Consider the following 18,280-nt stretch of genomic DNA (forward strand, 5'->3'; position numbering starts at 1 on the left):
TTAACAAAAACACATCAAATTCTTTTACTTCTGAAGTCTCCCCTTTAAGGGGAGCCAGAAAATAGAACATTCTTTTGGGGGGAAGGGTAAGGGGATTTAATTTAAAATAACAACTCTAATTAGTCAAATACTGATCTCAATTAGGCCCTGTGTGCGGTGGGCCCAGTCCTTGGCTGGTCGCACCCCTGCGAACAGCCCCACCTCACCCCAGGGACTGGGGTGGCACCAGGAGGGGCCGCAGGGGGGTGGCCGGCGGGACCCCCGCCGGGCCCTCCTCGGCGGGGGGCCCGGCGTCACCACCTCAGGAAGTCCCGGATGAACTTCCAGAGCTTGGTGATCCACAGGTTGACGCCCAGGTCCATCAGATACTGGATCTCCGGCGTGAGCATGCGCCGGCACAGCTGCGCATGCCGCTGCCCGATGCTCTTCTTGAGGTTGTAGCCCAGGATGGACTTGGCGCCCAGCGGCTGCCAGGGCTGCATGGCCGAGTCCTGGATGGCCGCCGCGTCCACCGCGCGGCCGCCGTCGATGCAGATACGGCGCATGCGCTCGTTGGCGCGCCGCAGGGCGGCCACCTCGCGGGCCATGCGCTCGCGCCCGAAGGCCTCCACCTTGCGCCAGAAGCTGGCGTTGAAGTGGCGGTAGAGGCGCGCGTCCAGTACGTTCCAGGCCGTGGCGCGCCGGTACAGCTCGCCCGAGAGGCGCGGCACGGCCGAGGCGCGGCGGGCGTTGAGCTTGAAGTACAGCACGTCCTCCAGCTCCCAGCACAGCAGGTCCTTGAGCAGCACGAGCGACTCGTCGAAGTACTCCTGCAGCAGCACCAGGTGGAAGCGGCGCTCCACCTCCAGGATGTGCTCCTGCACCTGCGGGCTGCCGGGGTCCAGGTCGCTGTCGTAGCCCAGGTCGAAGAAGAGCAGGTTGCGGAGGTAGTGGGCGTTGTAGCCGCGGGGGTCGTAGTAGCGGTCGGGGTCCTGCAGGAACTCGGCCAGCTTGTCGCGGCCCGAGAGCTTCCACGTGAAGGGCACCACGGAGCCGAAGTAGTGGAAGGAGGACTCGAAGAGGCGGGCGGGGTCGCGGAGCACGGTGATGAAGGTGGCGTTGGGCGCCACCAGGCCGCGCACCTCGTCGTAGTGGAAGCGCATGTGGTTGCAGATGATGTTGAAGCAGGCCCCGGGCCGGTAGTCCTGCACCAGGCTGCGCGCGAAGAAGGCGGGGTAGTCGAAGTCGTTGCGGCCGTTGGGGAAGGCGAACTTGAGCCCGTGCTTCTGGCCGAAGCGGAACAGGATGTTGAGCAGCGTGCTGCTGGCCGTCTTGTGCGTCTTCATGAACACGATGTCCCGCCGCGGATGGCAGCCTCCCGCCGAGCCGTTGGCCGGGGTGGGAGCCTCTGGCTCACTCGGGGCGGGGGAGCAGGGTGCCGCGCCCTCGGAGGTCCTGCTGGGGATGGAGGGGTGGCAGAGCCTCAGGATTCGGCCTGCCGGCCCCTCCACCCTGGATCTACAGAACAGGTGGCTGGGGGTGGGGCGGTGCCCCCGGGACTCGCCATGGTCGGGGAGCCCGGGGACCAGATGGGCCAGTGTTCCAGGCCGCAAGGCTCAGGTCAGTGGTTTCGCCTATCTGGCCTTACTTTCCTTTTCTGTGAAATGGGGACAGTAACCCTCTTTGTGGTGTTGCTGTGAGGACAAGAACAAGCCTCATTCGTGGCCACTGTGATGTACATTTATCATGAATTCGTATTAGGCTGGACCACATGAAACCCTGCATGCAAAAATGGAGATTTCCTCTAGTTCGACTTAATACCTCCAACTAAGGGCACAGGCTTGGGTAGGTGATCAGCCCAGTGGGGAGGCAGGATGACCTCATGGTTACGAGCCAGGCTTGGAGGCAGGCAGACCGCAGTTTGAATCCAGGCCTGTGCCAGCCGAGTGCTCTTGGACTGGGCATCCCCACCTCCCGGCCCCACTGGAGCCCACCGTGCAGATGGTGACACCCACTTCGCAGATGAGGACACTGAGGCTCAGGGTTCCACGGTGAGTTCCCCTGCCTTCAGTGGGACTTCTGCCCCACATAGCATGATGCAGGCACAGGGTGGCCACCCACGGGGTAGCCCTGGTCATCAGAGTGGGAGCCAACCCTCCGCTACCCCCAGCCCGCGGCCGCCCAGCAGGGCCACTCACGTGGAAGCCAGCCCAGTGTACAGCGGGGGGACGGCATAGGAGTACAGCAGCAGCAGGAAGCTGGTGAAGAGTGCCCCCAGCACCAGCCCCTTGGCCATGGACTCCCAGCGCTTCTGTGGCAGCGGCATCTCAGACACCTGCGGGGGTTGGGTGGGGGGTGCAGAACAGGCCACGTGTTAGGAGGCCGGCCCCAGGGAGCCCTCACCACCATCCCTGGCCTGGCTGGCTTGAGAGGCAGCTTTTAACATTGGGACCTGCCTTCGCCAGCTCTGTGCAGCCCCCCCACCTCAGCAGTCCAGATAAGGACAGCATCTGGGCTGTGGATGGACACGGTGGACAAAGCCAACGCCAGGAAAGGCTGGGGCGAGTAGCAGGGGAAGGCTCTGCTGCCTGGGTCAGTTTGCATTTGTGAGCTTAGTGGTGGGTGTATGGGTGTTATCAGTTTTTTTTTTTTTTTTTTGTAGACCTTTCTGGGCTTCATAATGAAATCGTCTAAATAAAACAAGGAAAAGAAGACCCTTTTCTAGTGCCCTGTACCCCCAGGCCCGGGCCAGGGGTGTCTACAGAGAGGGCCCTGGGGCCTGAGTCTCTCATCGTTCTGAAGCCTCAGCCAGCCTGCCTGGCCCCCTGCCACCCTTCTCAGCCGTCCAGTGAGCGGCTGAGCTCCTTGTCTCTCCACACTGGCTCCCGCTCCCATGGGGTCTGTAGGGGACCAGGTAGAGAAACTGAGGCTCAGGGTGAGGAAGGAGAGAACTCAGATCACACAGGCCTCTGCCCACATCTCTGCCTCTTCTCCAGCTGCTGGCAGGCTGGTAAATCTGAATGGCAGGTGAACAGCAAATTTTTTCAGTTATCTGTGTGTCCCAAATAATGCCTAGCATATACTTATACTAAAAATTATTCAGTATTTCTCTGAATATCAGATTTAATTAGATGTCCGGTGGCCGGATGAGTGCTCCAGCTCTCAGCAGGGAACCGCTGGACTGTGTCTACAGGGGGCACCTGTGCGCCTTGAGACCAGTCTGTGACCTCAGGCTGAGCAGCAGGCAGCCCAGGAGCTGGAGCAGTCCATTCACCCTGAAATTCTCCCTCGGTCACAGCCTTTTCAGCAGCAGCCTGGTCTTACTTTTCAGTCCCTGGTGGCTCGAGACAGTAAAGCGTCTGCCTGAAATGCAGGAGACCCGGGTTCCATCCCTGGTTGGAAAGATCTCCTGGAGAAGGAAACGGCAACCCACTCCAGTACCCTTGCCTGGAAGATCCCATGGACAAAGGAGCCTGGTAGGCTACAGTCCACGGGGTCGCAAAGAGTCGGACACGACTAAGCGACTTCACTTCACTTTTCACTTTCCTGGTTTTTCGTTTGGGGGCTAGGTTTTAGGTCTGACCGTGGCGACCCCGTCAGCAGGGGGCTGAGGCCTGAGCTGAAATGGGGGCTGTTCAGGCCGAGCTATGGGGGTCCAGGACAGAGCTGGGACTCAGGGGATCTTTGCATGGCCCCTTAGCTGCAAAGCCAAGGTCTCAAACTTTCCATTCTGTGCTGCGCTGGGCCCCGGGCGCTGGAGGCCGTGAGAGGTCATCCATGCCGCCCGCAATCACACACACGGCACGTCACCACTGACCCTGGGGCCAGAGGCCGGCCAGCCAGCCTGGAGGAGAACCCCTGGGAGAGTGACCGGAGGCACCCACAAACCTTTGCCAGAGAAGGGGCATTCCAGGCCTACCTGACCAGTCCCTGAGTCCCCCGCTGATCATCTAGAAAGTGCTCTCACAAGAAAGGACACGAAGAAGCAATTTGCAGAGGAAAAAACTCACCGGAGGGAGCCTGGCTTCCCTGGTGACAGGACATATCTCTGTCCACTCTTAGGCGGGCAAGGTGGACAGGATCGGGAGGGAAGGAAAGTGTTTCCAGAGGGTTTTCCTTTCGAAGGAAGACTGTAGAAACCCTCCCAGTTCTAACTCTTCTTCAGAAAGACTTGGGGAAAGTCACCCAAGTAAGGGCGTTCACAGCAGTTTGGTCAGAAAAAAAAGAAACCACGTCAGTGTCCATCAGCAGGGAATTCACTGCCCAAACCAAGGCCCATTCCCAGACGGAGGCATCTGCACCCGCTTTAACAGAAAAAAAAATAAAAGGTAGAGCTGAATGGACTGGCTCAAAACCACGCCGTGACCTACTAACATGAAAAAGGAAAGTTCTGGGACAGCATGCCGCCAAATCCATATAGGTGATGGTAAATACACGCAGACCCAGAAAGAAACCCCTGGAGGGGCGTGTTCTAGGTTGTAATAGTGGTATCTGCATAACTAGGGAAGGGGTATATGAGCAAATACTCCTATATTTTGCATTTCTGTTAGGGTTGGATTTCTTTATTAAAGAGAATATATTCTTAATCAGAAAAAGGCAATAACATGTATTTACTATATTTAAAGGATAGATAAAGCTTGCAAGGTGGGGAAAGTCAGCTTGCGATGGTCTGGTCACAGAGAGGCCTCAGGAGAGGGAGGTGCTGACCCGGAAGCCCCAGGCCCAGGTTTCAGTCACAGGAACCCTTTGGCGCCTCAGTTTCTCATCTGTAAAATGGGGAGGCTGGTAGCGCTAGCTCTGTCCCTGCCCTACCCAGCAAAGATGAAGCAGGCAAAGTGGCTGGCACATGGTTACCGCTCAAAGAGAGTGGGAACCTTGCTCAAAGTCCTGTTCTTGTCATCCTCGGGATGGGTCCCCCTTGTCAACCAAGCGCAAATCTGCCCCCCACCTCAAGCGCCCCCACCGGCCTCCTGTTCCTTGGGGTCCCACAGGGCAGTCCTGGGCTGGGCCAGAACCTCAGACTTGAGCCCAAGCCCTGAGTGGGGCCCTGGGCCTCGGTTTCTGACTTTAAAATGTGGAGGGGTTCGGATTGCTGCCCTCTGACTCACTCCCCCCAGGGCCCACCCCTATCTCAGGAGCCCACTCACCAGGGCACCTTCCAGAACTCAGGGAGGCTGCTGCTGAGGCTCTGGGCGAGGTCAGGCAGCAGGGGGCAGACCAGCCTCCCAGGACCACCAATCAGGCTCTGCCTGGCCCCGCCCAGGCCCGCCCCCTGACCCCCACCAGGGCTTTCCCTCATTCATTCCTTCATTTCCCACTCTGGCTTCCTCAAAACCAGCCGGCCCTGCCCTGCCAGGTGCTGGGCCCTGGGCCCTTGCCACCCTCTGGTGTCACTTCTGAGCCCCTCTAGGAGCCAGACCCTGGGACGGGGGCTTCTCCAGAGCATCTTACTGACTCCACCCAGCTATCCTCAGAAGCAGACCCCACTGTCACCCCTATTTTGCATACTGGGAAACTGAGGCTCTGGGTCGCAAAGCACGGAGCAGAACTGGGATTCGAGCTGTTGGCTCGCAATGTGCGTCTTCCCAGATGTCCCTGGCAGTTGCTGCCCAGCGTGCCGCAGGCCCAGCCCCAGCCCCAGAGGAAAGGGTGTGTACAGCGGGACCTCACAGAAGGCCGAGGCTTGCAGGCAGCTGACCGTCCCAGGTCTGAGGCCATGAGGTGGTGATGGTGGCTTAGTTGCTCAGTCGTGTCCAGGTCTTTGCGACCCCATGGAATGTAGCCTGCCAGGCTCCTCTGTCAGTGGCATTTTCCACGCAAGAATACTGGAGTGGGTTGCCATTTCCTCCTCCAGGGCATTTCACCACCCAGGGATTGAACCCGTGTCTCCTGGCAGGCAGATTCTTTACCACTGAACCATCAGGGAAGCCTAAGGCCTTGGGGTACCGAGGACGATCGCAGCACAGCCCAAGCCTCCCAGCCTCCACCTTGGAAACTGGTGCCTCCAGAAGGCTGAGGCTCGGAGAGGGCAGAGCCCCCATCAAGGTCACACAGCACAGCAGCAGCAAAGACAGGGCTAGAGCCTGAGTCTCCCTTCTCCGCTATGGTGGGACAGTCCCAGGCACTCAGGGGGGCCATCCCCCTCCCCACCCCACCCCCTCTATTCTTGTCCTCCTGGGTTACCCCAGCCAGATCGCCCTCCATGTGTGCCGACGGCTGGCTCCCGGCCAGACCCAGCAGTCCTCCTGTTCAGCTGGGCCAGCAGACTCCAGGGAAAGAAGAGGAAACGGGGCTCATCCTCCGCAGCGTCCACACAGGGACCCCAAGCCCAGGATGGTGAGCCTTCCAGCCTAGGGCGTCACCACCAGGCAGGCCTCGGTCCCAGGGCATCTGCTCCCCCAGGGGCCGTGCGCAGGGCAGAGGAAGACACACTCACCTGGGGCCAGGTCTGGCTGCCCCTTCCCTCTCCCTGCCTGAGCCACGTCAGCCTGAGCCAGGCTGCCTCTGCGGTCACTGGGAAACGGAACGCTCCAATGACACCCAGGAGTGTGCTGGCTGGCTCCCTCTTGTTCAGCCGTGAATATTCATGAGTTCCCTCCCTGGGGAGAGCAGGTGGTGTCCTATACACTGTGGGTGCTGCCCTAGCCCTCTGCCCCCTGGGTGGTCCCCCCCTACCCTCTCTGGACCTCAGCAGCTGGGCAGCTCCTCCATCCAAGCGCTCAGCAAGGTCCCCGGCGTCCTTGGCCCAAGGACACAGGCAGCCGCAGAGCCCTGCAGAGAGCCTGGGACTGGCTTAAAGGCCACGGGAGGGACACGAAGGCAGGTGAGTGGGGAAGCTAATTGCTTCTCCAATCACATCTCATGTTAAGTCTCAAAGCTGCCCTCTGAGTCAGGTACAACCGTTAGCCACTCCCCAGGTCAAGATACCCAGGCTTGGAGAGGTGAATTCACCTGTCCAAGGTCACACAATTAGCCATGAGCAGACAGAACCAGAGTCAAAACACGGACTTACCAAACTCTAGGGCTTAATCGTGCCCAAGGCACGACCAAGATTGGCCTAAAAGCTGGGAGAGCCCAGAGTGCCAGGACCTCAACCTGGACGGTCCCCTGGAGGCAAAGTACCTGAGCAGGACTAGGAGGACGAGTCTGATGAGACTTCACCTCTCTGAGCTCCAGGTTCTTCATCAAAAAGGTACAGAAATGCTGCCTCTCCTGCCTCCACCCCGGGTGAGGTGGTGGCACAGGACACCCCTGGGTCAGTCTCCAGGGATCTGGGCTGATCAGAGATGCGGATCCTTCCCAAAGTCTCGGTAGGAACAGGTGGGTCTAGGAGCCTTCAGGCTCAGCCCAGACACTGGAATCTCTCATCCTTGCTCAGCGTTGCTCATGGACAGAGGGTGCCCAGAAAAGCCTCCCCCCCATACCCCACCAAATCCTTCCTTCAACACTGATGCCCAGAGCCCCCACCATGGCCCATGCATGGGGCTCTAGGGACCCAAGTATCGCCATCAATTGATAATAATCACTACTGTGATAGTCAGTGATGCCACAGCGAGCACTTTCATAAACCGAGCAGCTGCCAGTGCCTCCAAAGGAGCAGCAGGCGTCTGACCCTGTGTGCTCAGCGTTCTTTCCCCCAGAGCCCCGCCCAGCATCCACGGAACACAGGGGAAGCCCAGAGTCCTCCTCTCCCTGGGGGCTGAGCCCAGTCCAGGGCTGGCATCAAACAGCAGACACGGAGGTTTATGAGCGTGGACTCTGGACCAGAGTCTCGTCCTGTGCTCGGGACTCACCATGCATCATGCACCCTCGTAACCTTTGCAGGGAGCCCTCTTTATCCCCTTCTGTACCGTAGACGAGAAAGCTGAGGCGCAAGGAGAGGAAGTGACAAGCCCAGAGCCGGGAGGTAGTGGGGAGAAGTAAGATCCTGGTCCAGGTGGGGGTGGAGCGCAAGCTTTTGAGCAAGAAGTGAAAGTGTGAGAGGAGTGGGAATCTAGTAAGAAGAGACATGTAAATATTTTATTTACACACATATGTACCAGTAACAGAGTTTCGGAAAAATTAAAGCACTGCAAGTCTGGGAACTTCCCTGATGGTCCAGCGGCAAAGAGGTTACACTCCCGGTGCAGAGGTCCCAGTTCAGCCCCTGGTCAGGGAACTAGATCCTTCATGCTGTCACCGAAGACCCCACATGCCACAGGTAAGACCTGGTGCAGCCAAGTAAACTTGTTTTTTAACCTGAAATTTTCGTATTTCTAAATATTGTTCTTGTCATAGTGGATTGAGGCCAACCATAAGGGAAAATCTTTGCTTCTGCTCTTAATATTTCTACTTGGAATTTGATCACTTCATTTTCTCTTTGACAACAACACTGCTCTAGTAGCCAATGTATACAGTGCGTTTTGTATAATTTGATTCAACCAATTTTCATACTGTTTTTTATTGGCCAGCCTTTAGCTGGTGTTCGACGTCCACAAGCACTTATCATACAAAAACTTCATTTTAGAATGGCGAATGATCACCCAATAAGAGTTTTGTTAGGAAAATTATTTGAAGAATGATAGAAGATGCCTAAGGAACCTTCTGATCCAGTGACGCTCAAAGGAACAGACCATAAAATAAATTGGGAAAGACAGAGGGAAATTTCAGTGTAGTATAACCTAGACTTCCACTTTTTTATTATATATTCATTTATATCCAGAAAAACAAAGACGAAATTCTAAAGATGCAAATGCATGCTAATACTCTAACCCTCTTGTCAACACCAGTTCATTTTGCATGCAATTTTGGTTCCAGAAATGTACATTTTCCTCTCCCATAAAATTAGTCTGGAGGCTGGACATGAAAACAAGTTACTAGTAGCCAGTTTTTCAGTTATGATAAGTGACCCATAACTTAAAACTCACCACAGTAGAGACATAGCAGCTTCCCGTATGCCAGCAGTTCTGTTAAGGCTTCGTCAAGTGTGAATGGTACGCGTGCACGTGTTTAGTCACGCAGTCGTGTCCGACTCTTTGTGACCCTTCAGACTGTAGCCTGCCAGGCTCTTCTGTCCATGGGACTTTTCAGGCAAGAATACTGGAGTGGGTTGCCATTTCCTTCTCTAGCGGATCTTCCCGACCCAACGATCAAACCCACATCTTTTGTTTCTGCTGCATTGCAGGCGGATTCTTCACCCACTGAGCCATGGTATAGGATATCGAAAAACCAATGAGCGCCGATTCAAAGCAGATTCCTCTTTTAATTACAACACGGTAACAGGTCAAGAGAGTTTGACATCTGAGACAAGGGGAAGTCAATAAAACAATAGCATCTTGATGTAGTAATTAAGAAATATGACTCCATGGCTGTCATGGATATCTCAAGCACTTTGGATCTTTTTATTGCTTTTATCAAAATCTACAATACAGAACACTACTCTGAGTGGTGGTATATTTGATAAGCAGCTAGCATATTAAAAAGCAGATATACTAGATATGCTAGATAAGCAGATATGCTAGATAGCATATTAAAAAGCAGAGACATTACTTTGCCAACAAAGGTCCCTCTAGTCAAGGCTATGGTTTTTCCAGTGGTCATGTATGGACGTGAGAGTTGGACTGTGAAGAAAGCTGAGCACTGAAGAATTGATGCTCTGAACTGTGGTGTTGGAGAAGACTTTTGAGGCCCTTGGACTGCAAGGAGATCCAACCAGTCCATCCTAAAGGAGATCAGTCCTGAGTGTTCATTGGAAGGACTGATGCTGAAGCTGAAACTCCAATACTTTGGCCACCTCATTCGAAGGGTTGACTCATTGGAAAAGACCCTGATGCTGGGAGGGATTGGGGGCAGGAGGAGAAGGGGAAGACAGAGGATGAGATGGGTGGATGGCATCACTGACTCGATGGACATGAGTTTGGGTGAACTCCGGGAGTTGGTGATGGACAGGGAGGCCTGGCGTGCTGCAATTCATGGGGTCGCAAAGAGTCAGACATGACTGAGCGACTTAACTGAATTGGTAAGCAGTTTGGGGACGTATGAGGAAAAGACATGAATAAAAGCATTTTCTAAAGTGAGATGTTTGGGATTAGAAGACGTGAGCTATTATATATAGAATGGATGAACATCAAGGTCCTGCTGTAGAGCACAGGGAACTATATTCCGTGTCCTGTAATAAACCGTAATGGAAAAAGAATATATGTATGTGTGTGTGTATAACTGAATCACCTCAATGTACACCAGGAACTAACACAACATTGTAAATCAACTATCCTTCAAAAAAATAAATTTAAAAAAGAAGAGCTGCATGGAGCCAAGCCTTCCAGAGTGCAGTGTTGATCTCAGGAGCTGTGCCTGCAGCCTTGCCAGAGGGGTCTCTTCCCCAAGTGTCAGTGACACCGCCTCTGGTTGGTTCCGCCCCCATGGGAAAGTTTTCTTTTTTGTATGGTTTTGTTTGTTTCCTTTCGGCCGTGCTGGGTCTTTGTGGCTGCATGGGCCTTTCTCTAGCTGCAGCGGGCCGGGGCTGCCCTCTAGCTGTGGTCCACAGGCTTCTCTCTGAGGCGGAGCACAGGCTCCAGGGCATGCGGGCTTCAGCAGTTGCAGCACGTGGGCTCAGTAGCTGCAGTTCCCAGGCTCTAGAGCACAAGCTCAACAGCTGTGGCCCACGAGCTTAGCTGCTGCGTGGCATGTGGGATCCTTCCGGGCCAGGGATCGAACCCATGTCTCCTGCATTGGCAGGTGGATTCTCTGCCACTGGGCCAGCAGTACAGGTGTTCTGCAGGTACTGACTGAGCACCTGTACAGTGCCCAGCACTGGGGTGCAGGCCGCCCAGTGCACGGAGCCCAGGCTTTCAGGGCTGGGGGCGAGAGAGGAGCAGGCAGACAGCTGCGGGTGCTGTGATGGAGACACACAGGCAGAGCTTCCTGGTGCAGAGAACACACCGGATCCAGCCTGGAGGGGCGGGAGCAGGGGTGGCCAGGGAGAACTTCTAGGGTAGGGGACTCTGTTGGCAGAAGCTGCGGCACGCTTTACTATTTCCAAAGGCAGTTAACTCCCCATCTCATTGGGTAAGCGACTAAACTGCCTTAGCTCAGTGTTCTCATGTGACTAAATTCTGGCCAATGGAATATGAGCAAAATGACAGCTGGTGAGGTTAAGTGGGCCAGTCTCTGTGATCTCCTTTCCCACCTGCTAGGTGAGTGGGTCTGGAGATGGGCAAGGCCAGGAGGTGGGAGGAACCGGATCTCTGCATTTCTGATCATCAAACATCTGATTAAATTCAGGAAAATGACAACAAAACCGCCATTGTGTTAATAAGCCTTTTAAAACTTGGGACTTGGGACTCCCGTGGCAGACCAGTGGTTAAGACTCTGCGCTCCCAACGCTGGGGACCCAGGTTTGATTCCTGGTCAGGGAACTAGATCCCACAGGCTGCAACTAAGACTTCACACGCAGCAACCAAAGACCCCCGCATGCCACAAGAAGATCAGAAATCCTGCAAGCAGTCAGTGCTGCCGGAACACAAAGAAAACCAACTTGAGGCTTATCTGTTTCAGCGGCTAGCATTAACTAATGCAGAACAAGCCGGGCAGAGAGAGAGGCCTGTGCAAGGGCCCAGGGCAGTTGAGAAGCTAACAGGCGGCCAGCCTGGCTGGGAATGTTCAGCACATGTGCCTGTCAGAGGCTGGGTGCGTGAGCAGGAAGACTAGCAGCACAGCCAGGACGGGGGCAGGCAGGACACGCAGGGCCTCGGGAAGCACGCTAAGGGGTTTGGCTGGGGTCCTGTGGGCAAGGGGAGCCCTGGGAGGGTCTTCAGCAGAGGAGCGAGGAGATGGGGCTCCCGTCAGGCTGCAGGATGAAGAATGAGCTGTAGGGGTGGGAAGGAGTGGGAGAAGCAGGCACATCTAGATGGTGGTGGTCAGGGCTGTGCAGGTGTGAAGGGACCTGGACCAGGAAGAAGTCGGGACGGACTGGACACCCCCCGTAGATCATGGCATGGACAGCATTCGGTGGGTGATGGGGTGTGGAGGAGGTGGGGGGGAAGAATTCCTGCTGGGGGTGACTGGCTAGCTGGGGGCAGAGCTAGTCCCTGAGAAGGGGAGGCTAAGAGAGGGGCGGGTTTGGTATTGGGGTTAGGGGGACAAGGTCAGTTTCAGTTTAGGATACATTGAGTCTGGGAGATGTACAGGGTGCCTGTAGAATGTGCAAAGAGCAGGAGGAACCTCTGCTTCGAGTGCAAGAGAGAGATCTCGGGCGAGAGAGTATGGGGGCCATGGGCACAGAGGTGGGAACTGAGGCTGGAAGAGGAGATGGGGTCACCAGGGAAAACGTGAGGAAGGAGAGGACCTCTGCACTGATGGGAACAGGGAGGGGAAGAGCCCCCTGTCCCCAAGGAGATAAAGGGCCTCCAAAGCCATTGTCTACAGAACATTTTGTAGAACCACTGATCTCTGAACCCATTCCTTCACCGATGGGCATCACCGTTTGTTCAGCGGGTACATATAGGAACAGGGACCTGGCAGAGGGAGGGTGTCCTAGAGCTAGCTGTTTCCTATGGCTGGAAGGGAATCTCATAGGGACACGGGAGGAGATTTTAAGAGGAGAGCAGAAAGACTCTCCCTACAGTGCTCGTACATACAGTGTATGTGTGCCAAGTCACGCCAGTCATGTCCAACTCTGTGACCCCATGGACTGTAGCCCGTCAGGCGGCCCTGTCCATGGGATTCTCCAGGCAAGGACCCTGGCATGGGTTGCCATGTCCTCCTCTGGGGGATCTTCCCGACCCAGGGATCAAACCCCGGTCTCTTATGTCTCCTGCACAGGCAGGCGGGTTCTTTACCAGTAGCGCCACCAGGGAAGCCCCACTCAGGGTGTGTGTTTGGCAGCAAATACCATAGTTCTAAAAGTGCCCAGCCTCCGACCCAGCACTTCTACCTATGGGAATTTGTTCAAAGAGGACAAACGAGATCTGAGATGGAGCACAAAGACGGCCACTGCAGTGGTGTTTAGCGAAGGAGCGAAACAGAGACAACCTCAGTGTCCAACAGGAGGGGATGGTTGGAAATACCACGTGATGGGGACTTCCAGCGGTTGAGAATCTGCCTTACAATACGGGGGATGCAGGTTTGATCCCTGGCCGGGGAACGAAGCCCAGGAGCAGGGAAACTGAGTGCACAGGCTCTGAGCCCCCGTGCTCTTCACCCTGTGTGCCACGAGTCGAGAGGAGCCCACGCACTTCGGCCACAGCTAAGGCTCACCACCACCTAAGTGAAGGACTGTTTTACAGAATATACTATGTGGCATGCATCCAGTGATCCCATATGTATTCATGAAAATGACGTCTGTAACATATGGCGATGGCGCCCCACTCCAGTACTCTTGCCTGGAGAATCCCATGGACGGAGGAGCCTGGTGGGTTGCAGTCCATGGGGTTGCGAAGAGTCGGACACGACTGAGCGACTTCACTTCCACTTTTCACTTTCATGCATTGGAGAAGGAAATGGCAGCCCACTCCAGTGTTCTTGCCTGGAGAATCCCAGGGACAGGGGAGCCTCATGGGCTGCCATCTATGGAGTCGCACAGAGTCGGACACGACTGAAGCGACTTAGCAGCAGCAGCAGCAACATATAATGAAGTGGAAAAAAAAATACATATCTACACACGTATAAGCTTCCCTGGTGGCTCAGAGGTTAAAGCGTCTGCCTGGAATGTGGGAGACCCGGGTTCGATCCCTGGGTCGGGAAGATCCCCTGGAGAAGGAAATGGTAACCCACTCTAGTAATCTTGCCTGGAGAATCCCATGGAGGGAGGAGCCTGGTCCATGGGGTCGCAAAGAGTCGGACACAACTGAGCGACTTCACTTCACTTTCACACACATAATATTCACACACAGATAATTTTGTTTTTTACAAAGAGCCTGTATTACTCTGGAAAAACATGAAAAATAACGATATTTCCATTTTGAAAAACTGCCATCTGGCTGGAGGAGGAGGGAACCGTGGCTAGTCTGAACCATGCCCCACGTCGCTGTGTGACCTGTGTAGGCAAGCCACCCTCTCTGAACCTCAGTGTCCAAAAGCAGGGGAGAAGCAGCAAGGGTCTGGGACAGAGAAGAAGCTGAAAAGTGTGAGCCACACAGTTGAAAGGGCAGATGGAAAGGTTGGCTCTCCATCCAGGAGCGCTGGGGGACTGACTTGCGAGAATCTAGAAGCTTCCTCTCTGAGACCCTCTGCAGTGGGGTGCTGGAGCAGAGAAGGGGAGGATCACGGAGAGACATTTCAGCTTGCAGAACCAGCTCCGAAAGTGTCAAGGAGCCCTGACGGCTTGCTCCTACCGCCCCCACCTGGCTGGGGGGATGGCTGCAGCTAGGTCGGGGGTCTGGCAGCTGACTAAGAAGAGATCAGTGTACTTTGATGACTCAGAAGATTTTCTGATCTTGCAGTCAGTCACCTGTTTCCATGACGCCTAATGGCAAACACGCCTGCAACCGCAACAGATAACCTTTGGTGTCACCTGCTAGCTTTGCAATGGTGGGCTCCGCCCACAGGTCTTCTGACGTTGACAGACAAGATCGCCAGCCCTCCTGATGAAAGATTTGAGTCGCCCCAAAACAGCCCTAACTGAAGAGTTAGGTCAACAACATGGGTTAACCCAGCGGTCAGTCGCTTCTGTATCAGCTTCAGAACTCCTGAGAACCCCGGAGGTGAGTGTGTGGGCATTGGCAGTACCATCCTCTGCACCTTCTAGCGTGACTGAAACGTTTCTTTAAAAAGGTATGTCATGCACTTATTTGCATAATAATATGTAAAATATAAAGGTTTTTCAAAAGGAGCTGAGCAGTTGCTAGGTACAATGCCCTGGATCTGCCCGCCCGCCTTGCTCATCCTGGAGAGGTTTGGCTAGAAATCTGGCTCCAGCACTCCCCAGCTGGGCCACCTTGGGCAGGTGACCTCCCCTCTCTGAACCTAGGTTTTCTACCAAATGGGGATACCACGACCTTCCGTGAGGATCAAAGGGGACGGGGCATGCAGAGCCCTTTGCACACACCTCGGATGATTATCCTGACCCTTCTAGACCCACCAGGCAGGAGAGGCAGCACCCGCCAGTGCAGTCTCCTGAGACCACCTCCCCACTCCAGCACCCACATACCTCCCATGCTCCAGAGCCAAGGTCCCCATGTCCCAGATTTCACATCTAAGAAAACCAAGGCACAGAAAGGGAATGACTTGCCTGGAGTCCCATGGCAAGTCTGGGCATTACTGGGATCAATATTACTGGGGGTGCCCAAGCCACACCTCATCGCTGCCCTGGGGCTAGCGGGCAGGAGAGAGGTTTCTTCTGGACCCCCATTTCCTCTGAACCATCACTCCTCACCAGGCGATTCCCCGACCCCAGCCCGCTGACCCCTGTGGGCACTCTGCTCCCTCGTGCCCTCCCCTGTCTGGAGTGGGGTATGGCTCCTAAATGGGGATGGTCCATATTCCTTGCTCAGTCCGAGGGGCACAAAAAACCCTTCACAAGCCTGCTGCCGTGCCTGGAATCCCAACATCTGTGTATCCTTCTCCCAGGTTAATCACTGCCACTTTCACCGGGTTGACACGATCAAGTCCCTTAGAGCCCAGAGGGAGGGACACACATCCCTTTGCTGGATTGGACCCCCGCCCATCAGACCAGCGATGCACCAGAGGCCGGCATGCTTCTTTGTCCGCAGGGCGCTTCCTTCAGGCAGGGCTCTGCCTGAGTGAGAAGCAGGGAGGAAGCGGCCCGAGGGGGCAGCTGGGAACAGGGCTCTGTTGTTTCTGCTCCCAGGGCAGCAGCCTGCCCACCCCCCGAGTGTCAGGCAGAGCTGGGAGCTAGGGGGACACGCGGGGCAGGGTCCTGAGCTGGGGGCTGGGGGCAGCCATGGCAACTCGAAGAGGCTAGGACCCCACAAAAGGAGCAGAGAAGAGAGAGATCTTGAGCAAGTCTGGGGTCCTGAAACGGGGGCTCGGGCACGGCTCTGGATTTGGAGTCCGTTTAGCCACATCTGAACTGTGTGACCCTGGGAAAGTCCCCAAATCTCTCTGAAGTTCAGTGTCCCCGCTGGGATCACAGGGTTAGTAATTATGGCTCCTCCGAGGGGTAAGGTACGGTGCAGCCGCGCAGCAACTGCTTCGGCGCAGGCCTGCCCACGGTCTTGCCCTCTCTGGGCCTTAGGTCAGTCACCCTCTTCGTGAAGGGAGAGGTTGGATCTGCCCATCTGGACCGTCTTCCTGGGGATTTCCATGGTGCCTGTCACCTGGGCAACCCAGGTGATCAGGTGTCGGGCCTGCCGCCCTCCGGCCTTCCCTCCCGCTGCTCCGGGTTACTGCAGCCAGCTGTGTGCCCACCACCTCTCCTGCTCTGTGCAGGTGGGAGGGGGGTCCCCGCTGGGAAGGGACCACAGCCTTTCTCTGTGCTGCTGCCAAAGCACTGGCTTGGTACCAAGGCGGGCAGACCAAGCTGGACCCCTTTCTGAGCACTGGTCCAGGAAACACGGGAGTTGCCGGCTTAGCTAGAGGACCCTTCTCGGACCCCAGAGATTGCCCCGCTCCCTCACGTCTTTCCTGGGTGGCCTTGCCCGCCAAGTGGCAGAGGACAAGGCCTTCCACAGGCAGGGGGGATCCAGCCTTTATCCTGACGCCCAGTCCCTGCTCTGACCGCCCCTCTTCTGGGGAGGGCTGGTGGGAAGAGGGAACATCCCCGCCTCTCCTCCCTCTGGCACCCTGTCCAAGATTAATGATTAATGAACACCCAGCTCCGGCCCAGCTCCCGCCCCACCCACCCCAAGTCAGGAACTGGGTAAACCCTGGAAACAGGAGCGTGGGGAAGAAACAAGGAGGGCCGGGTGAACACCAACCTGCTCCCCATCAGGCTCCAGTCTTCCCACCCTCTGTCAGCCGGGATGGGCGCACGGACCCTGGAGCGGTAGAGTACCTCTCGGGTCCAGAGTCTGGCGCGCGCAGCCCCAGTTCCGGGGCGTGGAGCAGCGCGGCCGGGACCCCAGCGGGTAGAGTGAGGCAGGGCACAAGCTGGTGGTGGGTGCCGGGCCCCCAGGACATACCTTGTCCCGGTCCTTCTCGGGCTTGGCGTGCAGGTTCGGCCACGGGCCGCGCCGCCCGGGCGCTTACTAAGGCGGCGGGGCGTACCCGCCGGGTCCCCCCGCTCGGCCGGGCCTGGACCATGCTCCCGCCCCCGCCGCCGCCGCCGCACCCGCTCCGGCCAGGTGCGGCCGCCAGCCTGGCCCTGCCCCCGCGCCCCCCCAACCCCGGCGCCGCGGCCAATGGGTGCCCCGGGCCTCAGCCCCCTCCCCGGCCCTCCGCGCCCGCCCCGGGCGCACAGAAGCCGCATTCAGCGCGCCGGGGCGCAGCGTCGCGCCCCCGCCGCGGGCCCAACAAGGCGCGTTTGTCTCAGATGCGCCAACGGGGCCATTGTCCCGCCGCCGGACCCCGAGGCTCGGCCGATCTCCCGGCCACGGAGGGGATTCGAGGGTGCCTGGGGAACGGGGTGGCGTGGTGATGGTGATGGCAGCCCAGCTCTGGGGAGGAGGTGGCTACTCTAGTTGCTTAACTTATCTTCAATGAAAGGTACAGCCTCTGGCTCCGGAGCCAGTGCAAACTGGGGACACGGTGGTTTTTTTGCATCTGAAATGAGAGGAGTAGGGGCTGACCCCACTTCCCCAAGGTCCCCAGCAGGGCACAGTGCATCACCATGAGGGCACCCCATTCAGGATCTGACTTTTCCCAGTCCTAGGCTTTCCTCCTTCGCCCCAGAGGATCAAGCCCAAGGAAGGGGACTCATGACTGCCTGGAGCTGGGAATGCTCAGCTCCAGCTGTGGGCAGTGCAAAACCAGCCGGTCACCCAGTGGGGCATAAGCCACGTCAGAGCCCCACTGCCCCCGCCATTACTGGGTGACTCTGGAATGGGGAAAATTCCACATCAGCATGACTGCCAGGAACTTTTCCGTATCTGATGGGCTTGCTGGCTCTCCAGCCTCCGCGGCGCTCGGGTGCACACCCACCCAAGCACGCTCAAGGTATTCCCTCGGGCTGCACTTTGGTTCCAGAGGCCCTGACCGTAGAAGAACACCACCCCTTCCCCCCCTACTATGAAGCATGTCAGTGGAATGGCTCTCTTTGGACACCCACAGCGAGGCCCAGGAGCCCAGGCTTCTCCTCGGCCTCAGCCTGAGAGCCTGCCCAAGCTCCTGCCTCCCCAAGCTCCTGCCTCCCCGTGCACGTGCTGGGTCTCAAGACACTGCCCTGAAGACTTCTGTAGAGCCCAGATGCTTCTACAGAGTGAAG

At 56.6% G+C, this 18,280-nt stretch overlaps 1 protein-coding gene and 1 long non-coding RNA gene across 14 annotated transcripts in view; one reads left to right on the plus strand and one right to left on the minus strand.

Annotated features, from left to right (window-relative positions):
- On the minus strand, positions 1–17,223 carry GAL3ST1 (galactose-3-O-sulfotransferase 1). 13 transcript variants are annotated; one of them, XM_069556884.1, is made up of 4 exons: positions 6,666–6,743; positions 6,416–6,578; positions 2,178–2,314; positions 1–1,434 (listed from the first exon to the last, which is right to left on the minus strand). In XM_069556884.1, exons 3-4 carry the CDS (start codon positions 2,303–2,305, stop codon positions 294–296), a joined length of 1,269 nt encoding a protein of 422 aa, XP_069412985.1. In that variant the 5' UTR covers positions 2,306–2,314; positions 6,416–6,578; positions 6,666–6,743; the 3' UTR covers positions 1–293. The 13 variants fall into 13 exon arrangements, with proteins under 13 accessions (XP_069412985.1, XP_069412992.1, XP_069412986.1 ...); XM_069556891.1 differs by having other exon boundaries at positions 1–1,437; positions 6,666–6,738; XM_069556885.1 differs by lacking the exons at positions 6,416–6,578; positions 6,666–6,743 and adding an exon at positions 17,040–17,223.
- Positions 14,497–18,280, plus strand: part of LOC138422230 (uncharacterized) — a 12,402-nt gene continuing 8,618 nt past the window's right edge. Inside the window, exon 1 of the long non-coding RNA XR_011249801.1 lies at positions 14,497–14,660. This is a non-coding gene — a long non-coding RNA (uncharacterized lncRNA). The remainder of the gene's footprint in view (positions 14,661–18,280) is intronic.

This window comes from Ovis canadensis, chromosome 17 (assembly GCF_042477335.2).
Source record: "Ovis canadensis isolate MfBH-ARS-UI-01 breed Bighorn chromosome 17, ARS-UI_OviCan_v2, whole genome shotgun sequence".
In the NCBI taxonomy this organism is placed as follows: Eukaryota; Metazoa; Chordata; class Mammalia; order Artiodactyla; family Bovidae; genus Ovis; species Ovis canadensis.